Genomic DNA, 25,902 nt, shown 5'->3' on the forward strand with positions numbered 1-25,902 from the left:
TACTACAGAAAAAAAAGAAAATGTAGAATACAAGGGGGATTTGGAAGGAAGAATGAATTACAATTCTAAGTAGATAGAATGTGGAAGGCCTCATTGAACAAAGACTTGAAGGAGAAAAGAGAGTTAGCAAAGTGAAATGGATGTTCTCAAATGGATTTCCCTGCAACCCTGCAGAACTAGCTCTCTTTTTACTTCCCAGACCCCAGGGATAATAATAAAAATCATATTGGCTTACTATCTTTTGACTCACAGCAGAAGTCCTATGAATTCCTTAAATATAACAAAAACCCTAAGGAATACTTTTTTTTTTTTTTTTTTTTTTTTTTGGTGGTGGTGGTGCTGAGGATTGAGCCCAGGGTCTTGTGCATGTGAGGCAAGCACTCTACCAACTGAGCTATATCCCCAGCCCCTAGGGAATACTTTTGTCCCCATTTTTATATGCGTAAACTGAGGCACCGCAGTCTTAAGTTAACTGGCTACTATCTGGAGATTGGGAAGAAGAAGAGGCATATCTAAACCTTGCCCTTAGGGCTGCAGACTTTGGCTCTCCTCCTCTAAGACCTCCCTTAAACCACCTGCCTGCCTTGCACTGTATGAGATTCCTGGAGTGAGATTCAAAGGCACTTCATTCTAGAGATTGTTTTGAGAATCCTTTAGCTTTATCTAATATCCCTGGGCAAGTGAGCCGCTCAGACACTCATCCACCGCAGCACCCCCAGAGCAACCCCAAAGCATTGGTTTTGTAAGGTCACAGTGCCCAAAACTAAATCAAATTATGCTCAGTTTTGGCCAAAAAAGAAACATACATCCTTTCCTCAGCAAATGTCACTGTGGTTTCAAAGCCTAAGTGTGATATGAGATCGGGGCAGCATTTTAAAAGTATTTCCTGCTCAACCATAGGGTGAAATTGTGCAAGCCATTGAGTCCTGCGAACAGCTGCATCAAATTCTTAACACCTGCCAAAGAGAAAAACATTTTGAAAATAGTTTTACATTGTTTTTAATTTTCAGATTGGTTGGTTTTCTGTTGATTTCAGCGTCTGACGAATTCGTTACAAAGTCAGCTGGAGATTTGGGAGCTTGAAACGAATTTTGCAAACCTAAGGGAGAGACTTCTCTTGAATTATATATTTCACTAATGCACTTAAAACAACTTCTGGAGTGGGTCTGGGAACATCTCCTTTAAATAAGAAAAAGAAAGAAAAAATAAGGAAGGAAGGAAGCAGGAGAAAGTGTGTGTGTGTGTGTGTGTGTGTGTGTGTGTGTGTGTGTGAGTTCCAGTCTGTAGTCCTCTGTTCTGCTGGGCCCTGCTCCAAAAGCGAGCCCCAGAATCACCTCTCGGCTTCTTGGCAGTCTCTCATCCTGGGGTAGAGGCGGGAGGCAGAGCTGCTCTGGGGTGAAAGAAACGCAGCCCAGAGCTGCCTTGATGTGCTGCATCCTCCCGGGCTTTTTAAGTCAAAGAACTTGGATTTCCTGAAATTGTTGAATTGCATCTAAGCGCAGGGGCCCCCTCGCGCCCTTTACCCAGCAGGGTGAGAGTCGCTGCTAGAGGAGTGGAATGGGGTGAAGTGGGGCGGGGGTCGCTGGAGAGAGAATAAAGCCTTGTGAACAGGACAGGAAAAGTGGGAGGAGGGACGGCGGGGAGGAGGCGGCCGTAAGCTGAGCGAGGAGGGAAACGTGTCACCAGCCCGGCGCTGGGAGCTCCGCGCCCGCAGCGTTTGCGGACTGGGCGCGGGAGAGGAGCCGAGGCTGGCTGCGCGGCAGAGGAGGGCAGGACTGGGAGAGGAGGGAGGGAGCGCGGGAGGTCGGGCAGAGCAGGCAGAGCGCGGCGCCCAGAACCGTCCCGGTCGCGCGTCTCTCTCCAGTGAGAAAACGTCCTTCCTAACACCGGAAACTTTTTCCCGGGCGCGCGGAGTCCGGGACCGAGGCGAGCGGTGGGTATGCGCGGCCGCGGGTGACTCACGCCGGGTACCCCAAGGGGTGAGTGGGGAAGTCCCCGGGAGGGGCCGCAGTCCTAGGCTCAGAAACGGCCCAGGATTGAGAAGACAATCGCCGCGCACTCTCAGGCGGGGGACGCGGGTGGAAGGAGTAGGGGAAAGCGTCCTTTGGGGGCAACAGTGTGGGGACCCCGCATGGTTAAGAATCCCTCGATCGGACGCTGCAGGTGGGCGTAGGGGACCAGACTTGCGACCACCGAGGTGTGGGCGGGGACGGGGGAGACCGCGATCGGCGCCTGCGGGTGGCGAGGGACCGCTGTGAGTGGGACTGGGGGATGCTGCTGCTCGTGGGACTCAGACCGAGTCAAAAGGTCGAAAGAGAAAGTTTTCTTGGTTGCTGGGTCCCCTCGGCCGGCGGGGCCCATCTAGTGAGCCGCCTCTGCTCAGGCCCTGGAGACTGAGAGCCCCCGAAACAGCCCTTTTCAGGCAGTCCCCTATTTTCTGGAAGGTGGCATGGAAGCAGAGGGAAGGCAGCCACTTTGTCCCGCGCCGCTGGGCGCTCACGCTTCGCAGTGGGCGGACAGGAGAGCAGCCCGAGGGAGACGGAGCCGGGGAGGACTGCGGGAAGGACCCAGGGCCGGCCGACCGACGCGCGGTGGTCTGCTCCCTGGTGTCCGGTTTTGACTTGGTCTTTCGCGCTCCCACCACTTTGGCCAGACTTTCCTCTCGCGCCTGCTGTGCGCGCACGGCATGCTTCTGCGCGTAGGGGGCGCTCGGGAGCCCCAGCCCGCCGGCGCGGACCTTCCCTTCCTAGGACTGCCGCCCGGGGTTGACCCAAACAGCTTCAGAAACAGGGTGCCTCCCTGGTTGGCAGTAGGGGTTTCCCCAGCTCTACCAGTCCCCTGTCCTAGATCACATGCCGCCGCTTCTTCCCCCGCGGTGCCGGGAGCCCGCGTTTTGTTTGTCAGCAGTAAGGCAGTGAGTATTTATAGACGCCACTGCAATCCTGCGGTGTGCAAGGTTTCAATTACAGCAGTGAGATGCGCCCCACAAGACGGGAGGTTCAAGCGAGGCGGTCCAGCAGACTGTCTGCTCCAGAGACCCGCATGGACAAAGCTCTGGGCTCGGCTAGTCTCCGGGCATTCCTATTCGCGCGGAGCTCTGGACCTGTTGCCCAGGCAATATGTGCAGAATCAGATGACTCCTGTTAAGGACCACAGCAGTCCACGGAAGGCCACGGTCCTGATTGCCTCCATCCTTCCATCGCACCCCCATTATACAGATAGATGAGTTGGAGACTGCCCCCGCTCCCCCGACGCTTTTACCTCCCTTCGGCGATTCTGATCACTGCAGGTTTGCAGCCCTCACATTTCATTGCCCTAAATACTGCAAAATGTTATAGTGCTGAGCTCTGGTAAATGTCTTTCGAGGTGGAAGGTGCTTTGCTGACAATGCGGAGCACCAAGTGGGTCAGGAGGGGAAACGGAGCTCACAGAAACAAACTTGGCCACATTCTAAAGTTAGTCCCTGCTGGGATTCCCAGTGCACTTGAGCGAGGTTCCTCTCAGTGGAACCTGGCAGATGGGTCTTCTCTGGTGGCCATATTGAGCCCTAGAATTGATTAACGGAGCTGTTGAGAATGGTTTCTATCGAATGTAACCTTGCAGGTAAGGAAGGGATGCTTGGTCATCCTCAAAGTTGTCTTCAGTTTTTCCATCTTCAGACACAGTCTTTTCAGGTTTGTGTGTGTGTGTGTGTGTGTGTGTGTGTGTGTGTGTGTGTGTGAGAGAGAGAGAGAGAGAGAGAGAGAGAGAGAGAGAGAGAAAGAGAGATGTTGCCAACAGCTGGAACTATTCATGTATAAAGGAAGAAAGGCACCAGAAATAGGTCAGTTAGACTAGCTCTTACCTCAGTCTAGGGTGTTTCTCAAGAGTGGAGCCTCATTTCTTTCAGGTCCAGAGAGCCAGGGTGTATATTTATTTCAAAGGGTGTGATTTCAATAATGTTCTGTGTTGGAGCATTACAAAAATATTTCCCTTCTTAAAAAAAGGGGGGGGGGGTGTTACGAACACCTCTCCAAATCTTACTATACCAAACTTTGCACTTTGATAACCTATGATCCACACTGAAAAACTGATGTAAGCACTATCACATCTCTGTTCTATAGGTGAGCTCACTGAGGCTCAGGGAATTTAAATAATTTGTCTAAGACTCCACACACAGGCATGGAACTCAAAATGGATTTCGAGTTGTTACTCCAGGCTTAGAGACTGGAGATGTCTTGATTCCCCGGTTGTTGATTAGATCATCTTATAGGTGATTGCATTGGTGGGCTTTTATTTATTTTTTTAATATCAAGAAATATCACAAAGTGGCACAATTATTGAAAAAGCCCCCAATCTTGTCTTTAGAATAGTTACACTGAGTATCTGAAAATTTCATGCTGACGGTTCAGACCTAAATGTCATATTACTTAGCTTTCTTGTTGACTTAAAGTATGTTCACTAAGTTAACCTATTTTTTCCAGATTTCTCCATCCTAATGATTTGTAGGTGTGTATGTGGTTACCTATTTCCCTGGCTTCATTCTTTTTGTACTACCCTCATACAGATAAAATATGCAGGAATCTTTCTTAAATTGTGAACTTTTTTCCTAATCCTTTTTTTTCAGGGCTAGATTTTGAGAAATAGCATAGAGGTTCCTCTGAAAGGGCCCTATGATGTCTATCATGAAAGGTTTGTTCCCAGAGTTGCCTGTCTATATGCAAAAATGTAAATACTTGTTAAAGGCAATGCTTATAGATATGATCATCTGTCAATAAGCCAGTGTGTGAATTGATATCTCACTTGATGAAATTCTGGAGCATGATACTTTGTGGATTTTGTACAGGACATGAGGTTTGGAATTTGGAACAGAGAGAGCAGAATAGACCTGATAAGCAGAAGGCACTGTTTTGTAAGGGGAGATTCCACATTGGAGCCAAGAAGGAGGCTGTTGGTCTAGAGGATGCAAGACAGTAATAGGCCATCAGAGGCCACCTTGAGTTAATTCACATTTTCAGTAGGGCCTGGGGATCCAAGGTTTCCTTTAAACTTGAATGATTAGAGCAAAAGAGCTAATTTATTGAGTAATTACAGTGAACCAGGTATAGCTATAGTAATGGTATTTTAGCCTCCCAACAATCCGGGAAGGTAGATATTATTTTATCTGCATTAGGATAGGAAAACAGCCTCAGAGAGGTTTGTTACTTTCCCAGTGTCACACAGTCATTACCTTAAGCCTCTCATTCTTCTTAACATAGTTGTTTGTTCTAATCCTGGGGATACAACCTAGGGCCCTTTACCACTGATCTATATTCCCAGCCCTTTTAATTTTGAATTTTGAGACAGGGTCTCACTAGTTGCCCAGGCTGGCCTCAGACTTGAGATCCTCTTGCCTCAGCCTCCCAAGTAGTTGGGATTATGGCAAGTACCACCATACCAGTCTCCAGTCCATTTTGACATATACCTTTGAAAGCCTTTCATGAAGAACCCAGTGTCCTAAGTTCTCAAGAAGGTCCTAATGATTCACATGGAAGTTTCTAGATCAGAAGTCAAAGCCAGAGCAGTGTGGAAAGTCTAAAATGAGGGGATAGGAGGTGGTGGAACAATGGGGGCTGAAGCAACGGTCTGGATAATTCTTGCAGCAGTTCCATAAAAGGAGACACTAAGCCTGAAGATACTGTGAATACAGAGAGTTATTAGCACTGGTCTGGGAAGGGACAGTGGTCACACTGCAGAGCAAGACCTGTTGATCAATGTGCTGAATGAGGCTCCCAGTGAGGAAAAATCAGGAGTACCTCCTCTTTCCTCAGAAGACCTCCTATTATTTGATGCCAGCTTATAGTCCACCTAAATTAGAGAGCCTGTGGGACCTGTTTCCGTGTTAATTGGACTTGGCCCTTTGAGGTAAGAGTCATTCCAATCTCTCTCTTTAAATATTCTTTTCTTATGCTTTGCCAGTTTATGGCCTTTGTAGATCAATCCTTGGATTTCATTGAAGGGTGAGAGAAAGAGAGAGACGAAAAAGCAAAGGTTAGTGATTACCTAAATTGGATTAAGTTCTCTCTAGCAGAGTTTAAAGAAATACTTTTTGCTCTCTAATTACTGTCAACTAGGAATTTTAAAGTCTATTAAACTTAAGCTGACTTTTATTTTAACTGCGATATTTCCAGCTGTAACAGAGTCAAGAATTTTTAGAGATCCTTACTTATTCTTCAAATGTATAGAGGACAGTCTCTGTCCCCCCATTTAAAAATATTACATTTCTAGAGCAGGAAAATACATGACATTATTATACATTATTCACTGGCTTCGTTAAGAAACAGAGGCTCATGGGTATGTTCAGCCAGCTCCGGCAGCCTCTGCAGAGCTCTGATGGAATCCAGAAGGGCTGTGAAGAGGGATGGGACACATCAGATTGCTCTTCCTCTTTTGACCATGGACTGTGGGAAGAATGATGCCCACTATCTGCCGCTATCTGACCTATCATAATTATTTGTGCAGCTTATTTTGCATGGAATTATGTGGTACATAAGCTCATGTATTTACTCGTGTATCTCTCTCTCTGGGTTTTCATCCTCCTTCCCTTTCTTCAATTTTGAGTATAGAGAGTTACTAGCACTGGCCTGGGAAGGGACAGTGGTCACACTGTCACTCAATCTCTCACCTACCCATCAGTATTGTTGCCAAACACAGCAAACACCTCCAATTTCTTGCTTCTCTGCTTGCTTCCCGCCTTACAGAACTTTCTCCAACTTTGCTGGTTCTTTTCAACACTGATTGAGTTCTGTGTTTGGTTTAGGGCAGTTGGGTTCCTTGCAAATACAAGGATTAAGGGACTGGTTTGGGCTCCTTTGGAGGTTGGTTTAGGGCCCTGGAGTTATGTCAATGTAAGTGGATCCTGGAAGAATAGCTCAGAGAATTTGTTTTTGTCTTCTTCCCAAGGGCCAGGGGCAGAAATCTCCCCCTGGCTCTGATGTGTGTCTGTATTAGTCTGAGCTAAGCTGCTTCAGACCCTGTCACAACCTGCTCATGACCTCAGCTGCGTAAATCCTGGGGGTAAACCGTTTTACGCTTGCTGTTTAATTCTAAAGCCTCCTTTGGAACTGGTTCAGCATCATTCTCCAGATGTCTTTGGGGGAGACCGCACTGGCTGCTGCCGTCATTTTGGAGAGCTTTGGCTGCATCTTGCTGACTGCTGGCCCCCCCACTGGGGAGCCATAAGGCTGTTTTCCTTGTAAAGTATCTGGAGGCAAAATTAGTGGGTAAACATGGTAATCCTCCATGGTGTTTGAGATAATTTTTTTTTTTTTTTTTAATTCTTCACCAGCAGGACAATAGATTTCTTTCAGGCATCAAAAAAAAAAAAAAAAAAAAAAAAAATCCTCGTCCTTCACCCACTTCTCTCTCTCTCTCTCACACACACACACACACACACACACCTTCCAAGGTCAGCATCAGCTTTCCAGGGGAGCAGAGTTGTTGAATGAGCCCATGTTGGGTCCCAGTTAACATCTGGGAGATAACACAGGTCAGAGAGTTGAGACCTGGACTCCGATTCAGCTCTGATATGAGCTAGCTCCAGGCCCGTGGGCAGCTTGCTCAATTACTTTAGACCTCAGTTTTTCTATCTATAAAACGGTGAGACCAGCCTGCCATTGAGGATCCTTTCCACCACGGCTAAGGAAGCATGCTCTGGACCCATGCTTCTCAAAATGCCCACCAATCATCTGGAGGTCCTACTACACCACAGAATACCAGTCACTGGGGCTGGGCTGGGGCCTGAACATCTAACACACTCCCAGGTGATGTTGATTGGGCCGATTCTCAGCCTCCAGTGTGAGTTCCCAGTCACAAGGGTTTTAATGCAGGTTCTCAGCCTTGGCTCTTTTGACATTTGGAGCTGAAGAATTCTTTGTTGTGAGACCGTCCTGTACACTGTAGGATGTTTAGCAGCAGCCTTGGTAACTACCCACTAGACACCTATAGCTCTTTCCGCCCTTACCCCCAACAGGGGTGACAATCAAAAATGTATTCATACGTGCTGAACATCTCCTGGGGAATGGGGAACAAAATTACCCATGGTTGAGAACATTGATCTAGACCAGAATTATTTAGCTTGGTTGTACATCAGATTTTCAGGAAGAAATTTGGTACATATTTCTGTACCAAACCTCAGGCCTTATGTGTCAGAATCACCAGAGGAAGGGCCTAGGAATCTATCCAGTATCTCTCTCCCCCTTATCTGTGGTTTTACTTTCCTCAGTTTCAGTTAACCACAATCAATCATGGTTGGAAAGTATTAAATAGAAAATTCCAGAAATAAAATATTCATGTTTTATATCATGCACCCCTCTGAGCAGTGTGGTATAATCTTGTGCTGTTCTGGCCAGTCCTGCTCAAGATCAAATCATCTCTTCGTCCAGTGGATCCTTGCTGTATATACTACCTGCCTATTAATCACCCAGTAGCCATTAAGATTATTGGATGGGCTGTCACAGCATTGCTGTTCTTGTGTTCAATTTTAACCCTTATTTTACTTAATGGCCCCAATGTGCAAACTTTTATTACAGTATATTGTTGCACTTATGTTTTATTGTTAATGTCTTACTTTGTTTGCTTCATAAGTTAAACTTTATCATATGTATGTACGCATAGGAAAAAGTATAGTGCATACAGGGTTTGCCACTACCTGCGGTTTCAGGCATCCACTGGGGTTTTGGAATGTGTCCTCTAGGGACACTACTTGTTCACTAAGAAGTTGACAGAGATATCCCAGAGTGCTCCCTTTTGAGATTCTGAAAAAGTACAGGTCCTAGACTGGAGTTCTGGTGCTATAGCTGTGGTACCACAGGTAAGTTGCTTAAATGCTCTGATTAGAATTTCTTCCCTTCTAAAATAGAGGTGACAGCAACACCTATCTCTTGGACTGTTGAGAGGAAGAGCTATAGAAACTCTAAAGTGCTGTGCAGATGTTTGTGGTGAGTGGAATGCCCTGGGCCTCTGGAGATCATTTTATTGATTCATTCACTTTATTTATTTTTCCAAGTACTTCATTCATTTACCCCCAGGCCTCAGTCAGAAGCCTTCACAACATCTGTCTTTACTGTTCCTTTAGCCTTCAAGGTCACCAACTGTTTACATTTTTTTCCACCCACCCTAACATGAGGGTCTCAAACTGGTAGCCTGTGGGCCAGACTTTGGCACGAGACATATGTTCATCTATTGCTTGGCTTGCATCCTATTTTGAAGAGAAACAAAAGAAAAATATTTTCAGTTTTTAAAAGTTGGGAGAGTCAGATTGTAAACTTGGTTTCTCACCTTTTTCTTTAAAAAAACAAAGACTGGGGATGCTCCTGGGTTTGCCCCAGACCCCACCGGGCCCTTTAATCTCGGTCACGTTCTTGACCTTGGCCCTTGTAGACATTGAGGAGTTTGCCATCCTTTCTTTGGGCTTTCCTGTCTTTTTAATTCTTGTTTTTAAGATAATTAATTTAAGATAACTCCCCCTTTTCTCCCCCTTTTATCATTATTTTTAGGAGTCAAATCTTCACTCCTCCAGCCAATACAAGTAGGTGCTTCCTAGGTGTTAAAATGAGATGTTTTCATCCTACCCTGGACTCTCATGAAGACCTTGTGTACTCCTCACCTTTTTCTAAATATTTATTTTTTAGTTGTAATTGGAAACAAAACCTTTATTTTACTTATTTTTGTGTGGTTCTGAGGATGGACCCAGGGCCTCGCATGGGCTAGGTGAGTGCTCTACCACTGAGCCACAACCCCAGCCTCACTGCTTAGTTCTTAAATCTCTTGCCTACTAAAGTTTGCTTTTCCTTCTAGAAATTTCCTTTGCAGGCCCCAGTGCCTGTGTTCTGTAGAGTCACTGGCAAGGAAACGGAGAACCCAAGAAGAGTTGACCTTTCATTAGCTTTGCCTTGTAATTCTAGAATGTGATTTAATCTTTCTGCCTCGGTCCTGTCTCAACGGCCCGTCTTCAGTTATAGCCCTGGGTGTGGAGTTGCATTTTCAGTATGACTTCTGGATATTGCTGTGAGACTCTGAGCTCCCTGGAAGCAGGTACTTCCTTCCTCTGAGGTTTTCTTTACTCGGATCCTGGCACTCGCTGGACCTTCATGCCTTTGGTTGAGTGGATTTGCACGGGACTCGCGGCCTTCAGGAAGTGATCTGTGTTGGGTTAGCCCTCTTTAAACACTCTACACCTGGCTACACCACCTGGGGGGAATTTTCCTTTCCTTCACTCCTTCTCTCACGGAAAAGCATTTCTGCAATGAGAGAGTAAAGCTGATTTTTAACAAAATGGAACATTTTAATCTAGAGCCCGTTTTTCCCACACTTGAAACTCTTACTGGCTGGCCACCATGGTGTTAACTCTCTTACCCACCAGGGTTTTGTATGCGTGATGTGTCAAAAATGTAATTTCCCCACAATGGTCAGTCTTAGCTAGCACTTGTGTCTAGACATTCTGGCTTATCATCTGGTAGGCACAGCAGAATCACTTGAGATGGTACTTATGGGCCACACCCAAACAATTTGCACTCCGAGAAACTTGATACTTAAAGTGGGGCTTATGGGGAGTAAATAAGATGTGTGGCATTTCCCACAGTTTTGCTTAACTTGTTCCAAAGAAGGGGATGTTTTTGTTGATTATACAGTGGTTTGCAGATCCAAATGGTGATGTGATCATATAATTACTTCTAGGTGAAGATAAATCGTTCTGAATCCTGGGGACACTTAGTGAATGCTGTTGAGCAGAGATAAACCTCGGACTTGCATCCTGTTTGCTGTGATATTTACTGCTGCCCAAATTTGGACTCCCAGACTCTTCTGTCTGCGTTTGGTTTCCAGGGGAGTGCTGAGAAAGTTGTCTCATGCTTCCTGTCGAGCCTTTTCCATGGTCCACACTTGACCCTTAACATTTATTTGTTTGGAAGAGTCAGTATTTGTCCCTTGGCTGGCTTTTGTCTCCTAAGACTTGTGAAGTTTGCTCCTTAATAAAAATAAACGGGCCCTGTGAGGCAGCCCACTCCTCTGCCCTGCTGTGTTTGTAGGTTCTGCAAAACAGACCTGGGGTTCCTTGCCCGTGTGACTTAGGTCCACATCCCTGCATGCAATAGTGTCTAGGTGGACCTGAGCTAGGTGGGCCCTGAAGATTATTCTTTTGGTCCTTCAGAAATGAAGGCTGCTCTTCCTGAGGCTTGAAAGACCACTTTTCTTCCCATCATTTAAAAATATTTGTCAGGTGCTTTTTATGTGCACCGCTGTGCTCAGCATCAGGATACAGTAGCAGACAAGACAGGCCAAGCCTTTGTTTTTGAAGAGTGAGTAAACAAACCCAGTGACCTCAGCCTCTTGGGTAAGTGCCCTGCAGAAACAAAGCCTCCTTCCTGGAAGGGACAATGTGCTGCCCCAGAGAGGTAAGGGGCTGTTGGTGATGCTCATGAAGAGAAGCAGTGCTCAGTGCCCAGTCTCTGGCCTCAGTGTGTGGCAGACCTGAGTGTTGTGTAAAGCAGGGGCGTTGGGAGCTCAGACTCTGGAATCACATAGGATGTGACTCTTGGTCCCTCTTCGTGGTTTTCTGCCTTTGGAATCACGGTGCTTCAGTTTCTTTATCTGAAAAATGGGAATAATAAAACTTACTACGTTGGTTTGGAGTAGAAATTAACTGAGATAATAAATGCAAATAGAGGATGGGCCCAATCCTGCTCATCGTCACCAGCCTCTGGTGGCAGTGGATATGATGCTGATCAGCTATAATGATGTCAAAGAAACAGCCATGAGAGGCAGTTGATTTGACCAGGTGGCCCACTGCTCTTTGAACCTACTTCGACCTGGTGTCCATCCAGTGGGGCTGGGGGGTGTGCAAGGAGTCCAGATCTGGTTTCCTGTATTGGCGTGGAGGGCTGTGCTTGGCGTGAGTGTCTGATGCCTGTACCTTGGGTGCTGCTGGCCTGTCTCTTGGTTGTATGGTTGACTGGATGTGTGTGTGTATGTGTGTGTGTGTGAATAAGAGGGGTGTCTGGGGCTCTGTGGAAGAGCCAGCGATGGGGTGAGGGTGAGCTTTGAGTCAAGAGGTGAGTCAGCTAGGTGATGGGAGGTGGAGTGGAAGCATTGTCTGGGTGCTGGGTCTGGGTTAGTGCTGTGTTAGGGTCCAAGGGCCCCACCCAGTCTCAGAGGTGACCAGTGTGCCCAGTTGGCAATGCTGATTGTCATCCTGGCCATCCGCTAGGCCAAGTCCTTAATTAACTGATTAGTCCACAGACCCAGGGAAGTGAACTGACTTCCCCTGGCCACAGAGGCTGGTGAGTTCAGGCTTACGCCTGGCTTAGGCTCTGGGTCAATGGTCCGAGAAGCCTACGTGTCATAGCTGTGATGCGATAGAATAAAAGTCACAAACCTATATGTTTGTTTCCAAAAGTGGCAACCCGCTGGCTGAACCAGTTACCAACACTTACAGACCAGGAGGTTTCACATTTTAAAAAAAAATATGAATTTGAATCGTCTCAGGAAAAAATCAGGTCTGGCAAAAATGGGCTTGTAACCTGAGATGGCAGCAGCCAGCTTGGATTGAGTATTGGTGCCTGGTTTAGGCTGGGGAGGGGCTGGTGACAAAGGTATCGTCCATTCCCTCACTGTGAGGCTCAAACCCAGTTTCTCTGGCCCCTTCGTGGTGTATGCTGCCCAAAAGGGGGAAAGAAATTAGTTCTTCCTTTCATCTTCTTTTCCACCAATCTTTATTTCCTGGCTCCTGTGTCCCTACACAAGTCAGCCCTGTTGTGGAGTAAGTGCTGAGTAAGTACGTTTGTATTAAGTATATGAATGAACGAGTGATGGGCTGTAATCGATAGCCCTGTTTTGGGATCAAAAATCAAGTTTCAGTCCTGACCCTCCTGAATTTGAGTAAATCCTAGAGGCTTATTTATTTTTGTCTTTCTTTTTTTTTTTTTTATTTGGTTGGGGGGGAGCACTGTTGTCTTTATTTATTTATTTGAATAGTAATGCAGGTTCGAAATTCAGAAGGCACAGAAGGGCTTGCAGAGAAAGGCTCTCTCCTCAGTGGCCCTGCCACCCAGCTGCCTGCTGGGGGAAACCAGTGTTCCCAGTGTTACCAGTTTGTCCTCCTGGAGATCCCTGTGTGCGTGCAGTAGAGTTTGTAAATGGTCTTTCTTGTGTTTTACGTAGGTGGCAGCATCAGATACACTTGGCTTATCCTGTTTCTTTGCTCAAAGTCTCCCCTGAAAAACACCCCAGCTGATGCACACAGAGCTTTCTCTTCTCTAGAGCTCCTGGGGTTCCAGCTTTTGGATCTCTGGGGTATCATGGCCAGCCTCCGTTAGTGAGCATTAATGTCATTGCCAGTCCACTGCTTGCGTAAGGAAGGCTGCAGTGGAAACCCTTGTTCCATAAGCCGCTCGACATGCCTGGGGTAATATTCCTGGAAGTAGCAGAGGTGGGTCAGAGGGTATGGCCTTTGTCATTTTGGTAGCGCCTGTCAAATTTTCCTCCCTCTGTGGCAATTGCCCCAGACTGCAGCAGAGCGCCCATCTCCCCACACCCTGCCCACACACCACCTTTTGGAGCCTGAGAGGGTTTTGTGAAGAATACAGTGTTGAACACAAATAATAATGCTAGTTACAACATCGCTGGCCCTTATTCTGCGCCAGGCCATGATCTAAGGGATCTCGTTTTTAATCTGAATGACACTGAGATAAGTGTAATGGGTATAGGGCTCATCTGACAGAGGAGAAAAGTGAACTTACCCAGGTCCCCAGCTGAGAAGTTGTAGACCTGGACTTGAACCAGGGTTGGACAGATTTCAACAGCACGGTGTTTGGGTATTTGTATGTGTAACGTTATGTGTGGATATTCTGAGCTGACACTGGCTTACGGTTCCTGGGCACCCAGCAGGAGTGCCTCATGTAGCTGGCTCATCCCCTCCTTAGTGACCACTTGCTACACTCAGTGCTATAGTCAGACCTGGGGATGTACCTGAGAACAAGACAGACATAGTGCCTGCCTGTGGGCCTTGCAAACACTATGACCAATAATTCTGTTGTTCTTGGGTGAGATAGTTTGTGATAAGACTACAAACAAGGTGGGGATGGGAACTAATCAAAATTGAAAGGAAAGGAGGGCTTTTCTGAACAAGAAGAAGATGAATGATAAACAGTGTGTGGGTTTGAGCACTGAGAATTGGGTGGAAAATATTTCATGCAAAGGGTATGGCATATGTAAATGTCCTGGGGCAGGGAAGGAGGAGGTCGTGGTGCAGGAAAGGAAGGCCAACAAGCTGGCATGCAGAGGGGTGGGAGGCCAGGGTGCTAGGCTGGGGCTTGGGGATTCTTTCTAAGAGCTGGGGGAGCCCTGGAGAGTCCTGGAGCGACAGAGTGGTGGGAGTGTTGTGGGCCCTGGACTGTTGGACTTTTGCTCCAGCACCCTCCCTCACAAACCCTTAGGCAAGTTAACGTCTAGGGACTGGTAGCTGCAGCCAGCCTGGGTGGTGGCAAGGGTGAGACCCAGGGGCCTCGGTGGAGTTTGAAGCGCTACAGGCTATAGCTTTGACTGAAAGTAAACCTGGGCGCACACTCCATGCGCGATTTCCCTGAAATGCCAGGCACTTTGCCACCTTGTTCTCTTCTGTTTCGTTACAGGTCACGGTGCCCTTGGTCTGTTTTTAGAGTACTGAGGGAATTCGTGTCACATGTCTGCTGTGCAGTGCTGCGGTGGTCATCGTCCTTAGAAAGACCCTTCTGGCTGTCATTAAGTAGGTAGCTAGGGCCTGCCCGAGGGTGCAGAAGGACGTCTGGGCCTCACCTCTGGGCTCAGGACCCTGGGAAGCCTCCCTGCACAGGCCCTGGCTGCGGAGCTCCCGAGGGGCGGGTGTCCATGGCCATCTCGCTCATTTCCCTGGGAACTGTCCTCTCCCCGGGTTCTGGGCAGTCACTTCAGGCCGCGTGGCTCAGTTTTCTCTGTTATTTACACTCAGAATGGCCTTTTCCTGGAAGCCTCAGGGTTATTCTAAGCCGCCCACTTCTTGATTTCATGTTGTTGTGCCATGACTCTACTTCCCTTTTCAGAGTCAGAGGTTGGAGCCTTAGTGGAATTAATTTGCATTTTCCACTGAGGGCACCATTGTCCTCCTCTACCCCAGGCTGGGCAGGCCAGGCTGTGCCCCCGTGCCCTGCCCGCTCCCTGGCAGCTGTGAGGAGAAACTGAGACAACAGCCTTTTTCTCCAACAAACACATCCTGGATCCCGAGTGCAGAGATTTTCCAAGAAACCCATGGGAGGTGAGTCTCTCGAGCTGGGTCAGGAACCCCCAGGAACCCTGCAGCCACCTCGGAGCTCCGTGGATCCAGGACCCTGCTGTCCACATAACCTCAGCAAACCCTTCAGCACCCAAACCAACCACCTCAACTCTCTAGAAGGACATTCTCGCCTTTCAGGAGAGAATTCCCACCTATATTCTAATTTCTTGAAGGCACAGAAAGACCGTAGGCCTCAAATATATTGGGATGGTGGTGACGGTGGCCCTGGGCTGAACCGTGCCCCCCTCCAGATTCCTATGTTGAAGCTTAACTCCCACCACCTTTGAATGTGATTGTATTGAGGAAGGGGCCTTTAGAGAGGGGAGTAAGGTGAACCGAGGTTGTGAGGGTGGCCCTAATCCAATCTGACTAGTGTCCTTGGAAGAAGAGGCCATTTGGGCACAAAGACACCAGGGCTGTGAATGCACAGAGCAAAGAACAAGAAGAGAGAGTTGTCTGTCAGTCAAGGAGGGAGGCCCAGAAGGAACCAGACCTGCTGGCACCTGACCTTGCGCTTCCAGCCTCCAGAACTGTGAGAATATGTATTTCTGTCATGTTAGCCACCTGGGCCATGGTATTTTGTTATTTTGGCTCCGACAGACCAGTACAGTGGTGGTAGGGGTGGTGGCAATAAAAACAAATATTAGGCAGTGTTTATCAAACCCCTACTGTGTGCCTTTGTTGAATCTAATCCTCATACCAATCTCAAGTCACTGGTTCAGGGACCTCACAGGAAGTGATGACACAGGCTGGCTTTGGTACCTATACCCTGAAACTCCACAGTACCTGGCCTAGCACTTGTACAGTCTCAGGAATTAAGACAGACACCTCACAGCCAGTCTTTCCGGTCTTTGCAACTCTAAAGATAACTCCCCCTTTTTCCACTTCTTTGATATAGAAACTGTAGTTCAGAGTGGTCCAAGGCTACTTAGTGAGTGAATAAGTTTCTGGTAGCTGCTGTAACAAATTATCACAACTGTTATGGCTTAAAACAACAGAAATGTATTCTCTCAGAGTTCTGGAGGTCCAAAGTCCAGAACCAAGGTGTTTTAGGGCTGTTCATCCTCTGGAGATTATAGGGGAAAGATCTTCCCTCTTCATCTTCTGGTGGTTGCTAGCATTCCTGGGCTTGGATCTGCATTGTCCTAGTTTCACCTGCCTTTACATTGCCTCCCCTCCCCCCATGCTTGTTTCTTTTCTCTGCTGTCCTTCTATAGCCCCATCCCCCAGGGGGTGTATTTGATTGCATTCTGGAGCTTACTTGGACAATCCAAGGCTCAAGGTCTTTAACTTTGTCACGTGTTTTTGCCATATAAGGTAAAATTCACTGGTGTGGGGGGGTTAAGAAGTGAAGGATTTCTTAGGACACTTATTCTGCCTATCACAGTGAGTCAGTGACAGAGCAAGCCTGATGCCTGAGTGACAGCCAGTGCTGCCTCTCTTGGGAGCTAGGGGCCTAGCCTCTCAACCTCTTTCCTGCGGTGCTACATCTGGGCTGTGGTGGGGGCAGGGATCAGAGCCACAAAGTGAAGAGCGACTGGCCCTTTGACCCACTGCTGAGTACATACTCTGCAAAAACAGTCACCGGTCCTTAAGACATTCAGATGTGCGTGTTCTTTGCCATAACAAACAACTGAACACTTCCTAAACATGCGTCCAGAGGGGACTGGCTAAATAAACATACATTCCCTAGGTGGAATAGTTAGGCTACCGTTCAAAATAATGAAATTGATTGATCTATACTGATGCGAGAAGATAGTCCTGATGTATTATAAAAAGGGAAGGAAAAAATAGCCCACCCTGGCCACAGTATTGTATGTGCCCAGGTGTGTGGCTGTTCAAAATTAAATATAAAGTGGAAATTCCGTCTCAGTGGCACCAGCCACACTTCAGGTACTTGTTCCTCGAGGGGCCGGTGGCCATGGCATTGGTGAGCCCAGCTGAGGATCACTGCCGTCCTCTCAGAAAGGACTCCTGGGCCCAGCTGTACTCTCTGCTGTTAAGTGGCTCTACAGAGGCCTTTCACATGATGTGATAGACTTGGGTGAATATTTGCATTTTTTATAATAAATAAGCACGTGTGCAATTATCCCAACAGGAGCACACGGGGTTGCCAAGGTAGCAGTCTATTTCTGAAGCTGGTGGTGATTTATTGTCATTCTTTAAATGTGTGTTTATGTGTGCATATGCTTTCCAAGTATGTTTTATAATGGAAATATTTTTTAAATATTCCAGGAAAAAAGACAAAAGGAATCTCTTGGTTAGGTTGGAGCTTCTCAGCTGGGCTGGGTCCTTGACCAACTGGCTTTCCAGGCTTGGCCAGGTCACCTCGCCTGCTTGGGCCTCATCTGTGGGAGGTTGCCTGCTCTGCCTGCCTTACAGGGTTGGAGTGAGATATAGAAGCTCCCAGAGGTATGGGCCTTAGGACATGCTACTAGAATAAAGTCCTGAGGTACCTCAGGCCTGAGAGGCTAGCTGTGAATGTGCTGGGACCACCGCAGGGCTCGGAGGCCTCACCTGCTCCCCAGGCACCAGAAGCAGACGGAAGTGTTTCCCTACCATGGTCAGGTCTTGGCGATTTAGAAACAACAAAAATGTTATTTATTTAGCCAGAGCTTATGAGCACTTGCTATTTGCCTGATACTGAGAGATATATTTGTATATCTACAATCCCAAGGCAGTCATTATCAGCATGCTTATTTCATGTGGAAGAAAATCAGACCTCAGAGAGATCAAGTAACTTGCCCAGGGCCACCCAGCCAGTAATAAATGATTGTTTAACTAAAGCAGTCTGAGCTTTCTCCTGTCATTCTTTTTCCTCACTGTTCTCAATTGTGGCCATAGAATTCCTTATACCAGTTTATTTATCTCAGGGGCGTGATATGTAGTTTTGATATGAACTTTTTGACTGATGTTCCTAACTTACTAGCTTTGATTCTGGTTGGATGAGTTTGACAGCATTGCCAAGTGGGAATGGTCTGGAGAGTTGGGCTGATCCTGGCCCCCGTCAATGATTCACCGCCTATTAGCTGTGCCACTGCAGGGAATTTACTTAACTGCTCTCATCTTCAAATGGCATGTTGTGAGGGCGAGTAAGTTCACCTGTTGCCACAGCACCTGGCATCATGTCAGGCAGGCAGCTGAAGCTGTCTTCTTATCTTTCTTTTAGGAAGTGAGTTCAGGCTTGGGGTCAGAGGTAAATAAACCCATCTGATCTCTTAGAATTTACAGAGTGGCCTCCAAGGGGCCTGGGGAACTTTCTGGATCAGGCATTAGGGAACCTGAGTTCTCTACACCTTGGAGATCTTGGACAAGTTTCTTTCCTCCTTCGCTCCACTTCTGTCCTGTGTAAGTGGGGCCTGACCAGGCTGGACTCTTGGCATTTCCCGATTTGTCATATTTGCTTGGGACCAGCAACAGGTCCGTTCCTTAGCCCTCCTTGCCTGCGCTCCCAGCGCCCTCCTCTGGGGGGCGCTCTGGTGATGCCGCGTGGCTCGGTCCTCAGCTAGGAACCCCCGGCCGCCACCTCCATCCCCCCACCTCCGCCGGCGCCGTCACTCTTCAAACAGTTGGGATCTGAGAAACAAGTCAGAGGTCACTCGTGCTGTGTGGGGCTCTTGTCTCCAAGCGTGGGAGCTGCGGCCATCGTCCTTTGGGCTGAGGATCACCTTGTTTGCAAGGTGGCCCTGTGGACCTGCCACCAGGTGCTTTGCTGGGTCCTGGGAAGGCTGGGAGGAGCCCGCGGTGCGCGATCCGATCGTGGAGGGGGTCAGGATTCTCAGAGACCCTCAGAGTCTCAGTGTCCCCGGGCAAGTGGGTGTTGGGCGGGAAGGTGGAAGGTGAACATAGAGATGTCCATTCTGCCCACCATCTGCTTCCCTGTGCTAGGACCTTGGAGAGGCTCCTCCCACACCTGGGGTTTAAGATCCTTGTAAAGGGAGTTAATGTCCTATGATTCCACAGATGAGCCACATCCACAGGCCCCTTGAAAGAAGGACATCCAGACGAGTCCTGTCTTGACAAAGGGACTTTGCTGGCAAATGAAATCCCCAGAGGGACCCGCTTAAGGATCCTGAAGGAGAATCTGCTTTTTTTTTCATCCTGTCTCTGTGGGCGTAGGTCTTGACGAATTCTGTGGCACTTGGGGCATTACTGAGACCTTCTCAGAAGCTCACAGGCCTATCATGACTACCCCTGCATCTCTTGATCAATTTTACTAACCACTGACTCATTCTGAGCTTGGGGTGAAGGGGTGAAGACAATCAGAGAAAATGGTACACAAGACTCCTGTCCCTCAAGAAAAAAGTTAAAAGGCTGGAGCAGCCATGCCTCTTTTGGCCCTTGCTATGATAGGTGCTTTGTCACTGTGTCCACTGTGTACAGACGGCCACTAGTACCTCTCTGCCCTTCCAGTTGTCTCACCCTGGGGCCTGCTCCAGCCGCCTAGCTCCTCTGCCAACCCCAGTGCCTTGTTTGATTTGGACCTGGCCACGTCTGTTCTCTTTCTTCAAAGGCTACAGCTGGGGCTGCAAAACTGTCTCCCCCTGCCAACCTGAAGCTTGACACTGTCGGCTGGATCTCGCTTTCATCATTAGTTTCTGGAGCATCCTCAGAGTTAGCTGATGAGAAGGGCGGCTGACACTAAGCCGACTACCTTAAGAGAAAAGCAACTACAGATAGAACCTCACAGCGTCTGCTTTTGTCTTTCACTCAGATTCTTTCAAGTCATGAACTCAGACTTTGGCTTCATTAAACAGTGATGTGGAAATTATAGATCTGAAAGTGCCAAGGAGAGGAAGATAGGTCTGGGGGAAATGGCCAGCCCTTGAGGCCCTTGGGTCTGCTGGGCATGACACCTGATCTCATTTCATCTCTCCCCCAAGTCCTGTGAGGTTGGCACTGTCAACGCCTGCGGACTTTAGATTCTGTGTGTCCAAAGTCACACAACTTGGGAGCGGCCAAGTTAAGACTTGAACCCAGGGTCATACCCTCTAACCACAAAACCATAAAAATCTCTCCTGGGCTGCTACAGGGAAACAGTATTCTGGGACCCAGCCCTGCAGAACAAGTTGGATTTAGATAAGCAAAGAGCAAAAGAAAGACAATTCTGGGCCAGGGGTGGGGGGTGGGGGGTGGTGATAGATAAGATCTAGAGCCAGGAAGCAGGAGTAAGTGTGGAACAATTCCTGGTGGCGGAAAGCTCACGGGGCAGGCACGTGGTCTCAGGGCCATCCTTGTATCTCCCAGTGCCCGAGCGAGTGCCTGGTACATATGGAGGCTCAATAAATCTTCATTGCAGGAGGAGCACACAGATAGATATACGTGGATATCTTTTCCATGGACCATGAGTAGAGGCAGGAACTAGGTCTTAAGAGACCTTTGGATCTTCCCATCTTACCGTGGTTAATCAAGAGTAAGCACTCGGTAGCTCTATCCTGATGAGGAGACGGGTGTGAAGGAGGAGGCCCTGGTACTTTGGGAAATACTGAACAATACCTGTAGACCGACAGGACACGTCAAGGAAGGTTTTCCGTGCTGGGATGTGAGCTCTTGTGTTCTCCTGAACTCCTTGTCTTCAAAGCCATCACTTAGTGCATGACACTGTGGGGTCTGCAGAAACCCGGGTGGTGCTCAGACTGATCCACATGCGTGGGAACCAGAGTCAGGCACAGCGAGGGGTTTCCTCGGGACTGCTATCATGGGCCCTGGGATCACTGCTTTCCCACCCTGGGGTGACCACATGGTTATCGCCAAAATAAATAAAGGCTGTAAAAACTTGTGAATGGGAACAAGAGGCAAATAGAGGCTCTTTCTGGGTCTCCTATTTGTTTTCGGGAGAGTTTGGCGGGACAGTCCCGGCCAGTGTCCCGTTGAGATGTGGTCTCCTCGGCCCCAGGAGTTCTGGATAAAGGCTGCCCTCTCTTTCCAGGTGTTGGCCGAGTCTGTGGTGTTAAGGAAGACTGAGGGCCAGGAGGCAGCCCTGGCAGAAGCCCTTCTGTGGGCAGCTGGAACGCTCTGGTCCTACAGGTGAAGCTGACCCCTCACCAGGACTTATGACCCGTGGCCTCACTCCCATCCTGCCCCTCGAGTTCCACAAGATGGGCTCCTTCCGCAGGCCAAGACCGCGCTTCATGAGCTCCCCAGTGCTCAGCGACCTGCCCCGGTTCCAAGCTGCCCGGCAGGCCCTGCAGCTGAGCTCCAACTCGGCCTGGAACAGGTAAAGAGCGCAGGGAGGGCCGGAGGGCAGGCCAGGACCAGGGGACCTTTGGGGACTGTGTGAGTTTCTGCTGCTTCTGGATCTCTGCTCTGGAAGGTGGTGGTGATGGATGGGACAAATGACAAAGAGGACGAGCTTCCTGGCGTTTCACGCATCTGTGAGCTTGCTTTGTTTGAGGTGATAAAGTAGACTCCTGCAAGCCCTGGCCTGTCAGAGTCAGTTGACCAGCCAGGACAGTTGGATTGGAATTTACAGTTACTGTCCACATCCCTCAGTCACACCTAGACGGAGTCACATGTGAGTCAACCTGCTACCCATTGGTGAAGATTGGACGTGTGTCTGTGAAAAGCTGAGTGATGGCATGAGACAAAGGTGGTCATACCTACGAGCCACAGGTGCCCAGGAGAGGGGACACTGAGAGCTTTTAGCAGGTGTCCAGCTGACCTTGCACACCAAGCAGGGTTCACCAGTACTGTCTTATGTGTCTGTGGGCTGCTTAGTATCCACACCTATACAGATACTCTTTGGAGAAATTAAATGCATTGGTCTTTCAGCACATTACTAAAGTCTACATAGTTTGGGTCTGTGTGGAGTTTTTTAATGAGTGGACACAGGAAGTTCGGCTCCACAGATGGGGGTAAAGTGGGGGATCAGCAATGTTTTGGTGCCAAGTGGCCCCCTGTGCTTTAAAACAGGCCCGGATCTCCTGGCACAGACGAGATTACAATCAGCTCCTGGCTGTCAGAGTAGGCTGTGGTCCCTGAGAATGTGGCCTCAAGCCCTAACTGTGGCCCTCAAGGACCTACCTCTAGTGCCTTCTCACCTCGAGGGGACAGTGACGGGCAAGAAGGCTAGCACACAGGAAATTCTCCCAGAGAAAGACAGGGAACCTTCATTTCACATTAACCTCAGGCCACCAAGCTGCCCTGGGGAGACAGGGGCCCCCTGGCTGAAAGCACCCCGGCTCGGGACAGCTCCTGCTGGCCTCAGGTGCCACTTTGGACTCTCCCAGGCCTAGTGGTGCTGTCCACAGTTTCCTGAGTACAGACCCCACTGCCTGCCCTTTGCCTTTGCTGCTCACCAGCAGGCTCTCAGTGGGGCGAGGAAGGAAGACCCACTTGTCCTGCAAGAAGGTGACGACTGCTCTTGAGTCCTCTGGGCTTCAGTCATCCTTCCTCCCCAAGGACCCTGAGAAGGACCCTGGGAAGGACCCTGGGAAGGAAGTGCTGGATTCCAGAGAGAGAAGGCATAGCCCTGTTAGTGCATGGGCTCCCTGGCCCTGCCACCTGCCTTCGGCTCCCAGCCACTTGTGGAAATGGCCCCAGGAAACAGATTATCTAACCAGGAGTTGTCTCTGTTTCTTGCAGTGTCCAGACAGCCGTGATCAACGTTTTCAAAGGGGGCGGCTTGCAAAGCAACGAGCTGTATGTCCTGAATGAGAACATCAGGTACGTGGCCGGACACACCCAGGCCTTGTGGACCTGAGCTGGGGCCTTCGCTTGTATTTCTTGTTTTGTTTTATTTCCTGTTTGGTTCTTGTTGGTTTTTCTCTCAGCTATTATCTTGCTCCCATGGCAATCAAGTTCTGAGACCCTTATCTGTCTAGACTTATGATGCAGAGAAGGTTCATGCATCTAGCGTGTTTTGGGGGGCTGGGGTTAGAGTCTGGTAGATGGTAGCTGTGATTTATAGCTGTGAGCACTTTCTGTGCTCTGAGCCCTTAGGCACCGTAGTAGGCCATGTGACTTGGTGGTTGGAACCAGACTGCTCGGAATTTATTGCCATTCCTCCTTTCAATAAGGAAGTCATTTGAGTGCCCCACTGATGGCCAGGTACGATAGAGCAAAGACAGATGTGAACCCTGCTTTCCTTTATGTTCAGTTGGGGAGATAATCATTAGTGTCAACTAATCACACATGTAAAATGTAAATATGTAACAATGAAAGCTGCTACAACAGGGCTGATGTGATCTTGCCAGGGAGTCCAGGGATGGTGGAGGTGATGTTTATGCTGTGATCTGAGGGTCAGCAGCAGTTCACTAGGAAAACAGGGTTCCAGGTGGTGGATACCAGAGATGCAAAGGTCCTGTGGTTGCAGTGAGCAAGGAACTGAAAGAGGGCCCATGTGCAGAAAGCACAAGAAGTTGGGTAGTGTGGTTGGGTTTGTGTCTTGAAGTGGGGGCAGAAAATCAGGTGGGGCTCATCAGACTCTGCTAAAGATAGAAGGTTGAACCAGTTGGTCTTTATTTTTATATCATTTTATTTTTGAGACGGGGCTCTCTCTATGTTGCCCAGGCTGGCCTTGAACTCATGATCCTGCCACTTCAGCTCTCAGGTAGCTGGGATTACAGGCGTGTGACATTGCGCCTGGCTTCCAGCCCATCTTTTAATGCCCTGGTGCCCATTTCCCTCTGGGTATGTTAAGCCTAGAACGTCAAGGGTAATGACCCAACCCCGGAGTGGGCACAGCAGTAGACAGACTCCTGTGGGGGCCTGATTCCATTTAGTTCAGGCCTGTGTCCAGGTCCTCTCATGAAAACCTTCGAAGCTCATCAGTGAACAGAGTTGTTTTACATTTCTATCCATGTGCTTGAATCTCAAGTCATAATTACATAAATGTGAAAAGAGACAGAGGAAAGAGAATCCAGCCCCAAGGCCTCATTTTATTGGGGAGGAAACTGAGACCTGAGAAGGTAAGTGACAGGGGCAGAGCTGGTCACCAACCCCTGTTGCAAGAGCTCATTTTACTCCAAGGACTGAGAGTCTGGCCTTTCCTAAGCTTCTTCAGCTCCCAATAGAAGTATAAATAAATAAAACAGCGACTTAGGAATGTGCTAATTGTTCCTCACTTTGGGAGACTGATCCTGAAATTGTACTTAAAAGCTCTATTTATGAGCTGCAAGGAAAAGTCCAGGTCACGCCAGATTTCACCAGCCCTGGGATCTCTTGAGGTGCCAAGCATGTCTTGTAAGTGGGTGGAGCTGGCCTGGGTGCATGGAGCGGGGTCCTGCCCTTGGTCCAGAGGGGATTCTCCTGTGGGAACCTAGGTCCAGTGATGTTTCATCTTATTTCTCAAGAAGAACCGGAAATTGAGATTTTTATGTGAAATTTCCTGACTTTCAAGTGTTCGTAAATAGTCCAAACTTCTCCAAACATTGATGCAGGCCAAACAAAATACATCTGTGGGCTGAGTGTGGCCAACAAGCTACCCGTTGCATAAGGTGCCAGGGGCGGCTTTGCTGGTGGGGGTGCTGCGTCCCGGACAGCTCCAGACACCAGCACATCCAGCCCTTTGCTATCAGTGGTTTACAGACAAGAAGATTGTGGATGACAGAAATGAAATAGCTTGTCCAGGGTCACACAGCTGTAGAGCTGGGGTCGGGATGTGGTCACCTGCCTGACGTCGGCACCTGTATGAGTGTCTCATTCTGCTACAACATATTCCGAAGACCAGGTGGATGACGCAGCGGAAGTTTTTTCTTGATGTTCTGAGGCTGGGAAGTCCAAGGTCAAGTTGCTGGCCAATTCGGGACCTGGGAGAGGGTCCACTTTCTGTCTCTTGGGTGGCTACCATCTCACTGGAGAGAGAGGAAGTTCTTTGGTGTCCCTTCCTATAAGGACACTAGTCCAGCATGATGGCCGTGCACTCAGGACCCTCCTATGAACCCAATCACTTCCCAAGGTGATTTGGAGGCAGGGACCTCTAGATGCCATTCCACTGGGAATCAGGGCTTCAACACAGGAATCTGAGGGGAACATGGTTCAGTCCATGGCCCCACTCTTGTAGAGTCGGTGGGAAGCTGGTTAAGCTGATGGTTCCTGGTCTTTCTTTCTGCCATCATTCCTTTTATGAGGCCTCTGTGAGCCCGTCTCTCGCTGTGTGCTGATTCTTAACTCCCCACCGAGGAGTGGTCCTCCTCCAGCCCTCCTGTTATGGTTTAGATATGACGTGTCCCCCCAAACCTCCAGTGTTAAGGCAGGAATACTCAGAGGTAAATGATTGGATTAGAAGAGCTGATTCAGTCCATCCTAGTTTGAATGGACTCACACGGTGGTCATTGTAGGCAGGTGGGGCACGGCCAGAGGTGGTGAGTCACTGGGGCTATGACCTGCAAGGGTTCATCTTCCCTGTGGCCCCTGCTCACCTCTTCTCTGCCTCCTGACTTCTCCATTGAGCTTTCTTCTGCCAAAACCCTCACACCATGATGTTCTGCCTCACCCTGGGCCCCGAGCAATGGAATCGGCTGACCACAGACTGAACCTCTGAAACCATGAACCGAAATAAACTTTTCCTCCTCTAAGTTGTTCTCATTGGGTATTTTGATCACAGTGGCAAAAACCTGACTAATGCTTCTCCTTTCCAGTGTTGGGGTACCACTGGATGC

At 48.7% G+C, this 25,902-nt stretch overlaps 1 protein-coding gene across 1 annotated transcript in view; it reads left to right on the forward strand.

Moving 5' to 3' along the window:
• The first annotated feature begins 1,778 nt into the window (after positions 1 to 1,778).
• The window catches only part of Prr5l (proline rich 5 like), a 79,687-nt gene continuing 55,563 nt past the window's right edge, over positions 1,779 to 25,902 (forward strand). Inside the window, exons 1-3 of the mRNA XM_076844346.2 lie at positions 1,779 to 1,933; positions 21,231 to 21,518; positions 22,886 to 22,966. Coding sequence (XP_076700461.2) covers positions 21,355 to 21,518; positions 22,886 to 22,966 — 245 coding nt within the window. The 5' untranslated portion in view covers positions 1,779 to 1,933; positions 21,231 to 21,354. The remainder of the gene's footprint in view (positions 1,934 to 21,230; positions 21,519 to 22,885; positions 22,967 to 25,902) is intronic.

The sequence above is a fragment of the Callospermophilus lateralis genome, chromosome 2 (genome assembly GCF_048772815.1).
Source record: "Callospermophilus lateralis isolate mCalLat2 chromosome 2, mCalLat2.hap1, whole genome shotgun sequence".
NCBI classification, from domain to species: domain Eukaryota; kingdom Metazoa; phylum Chordata; class Mammalia; order Rodentia; family Sciuridae; genus Callospermophilus; species Callospermophilus lateralis.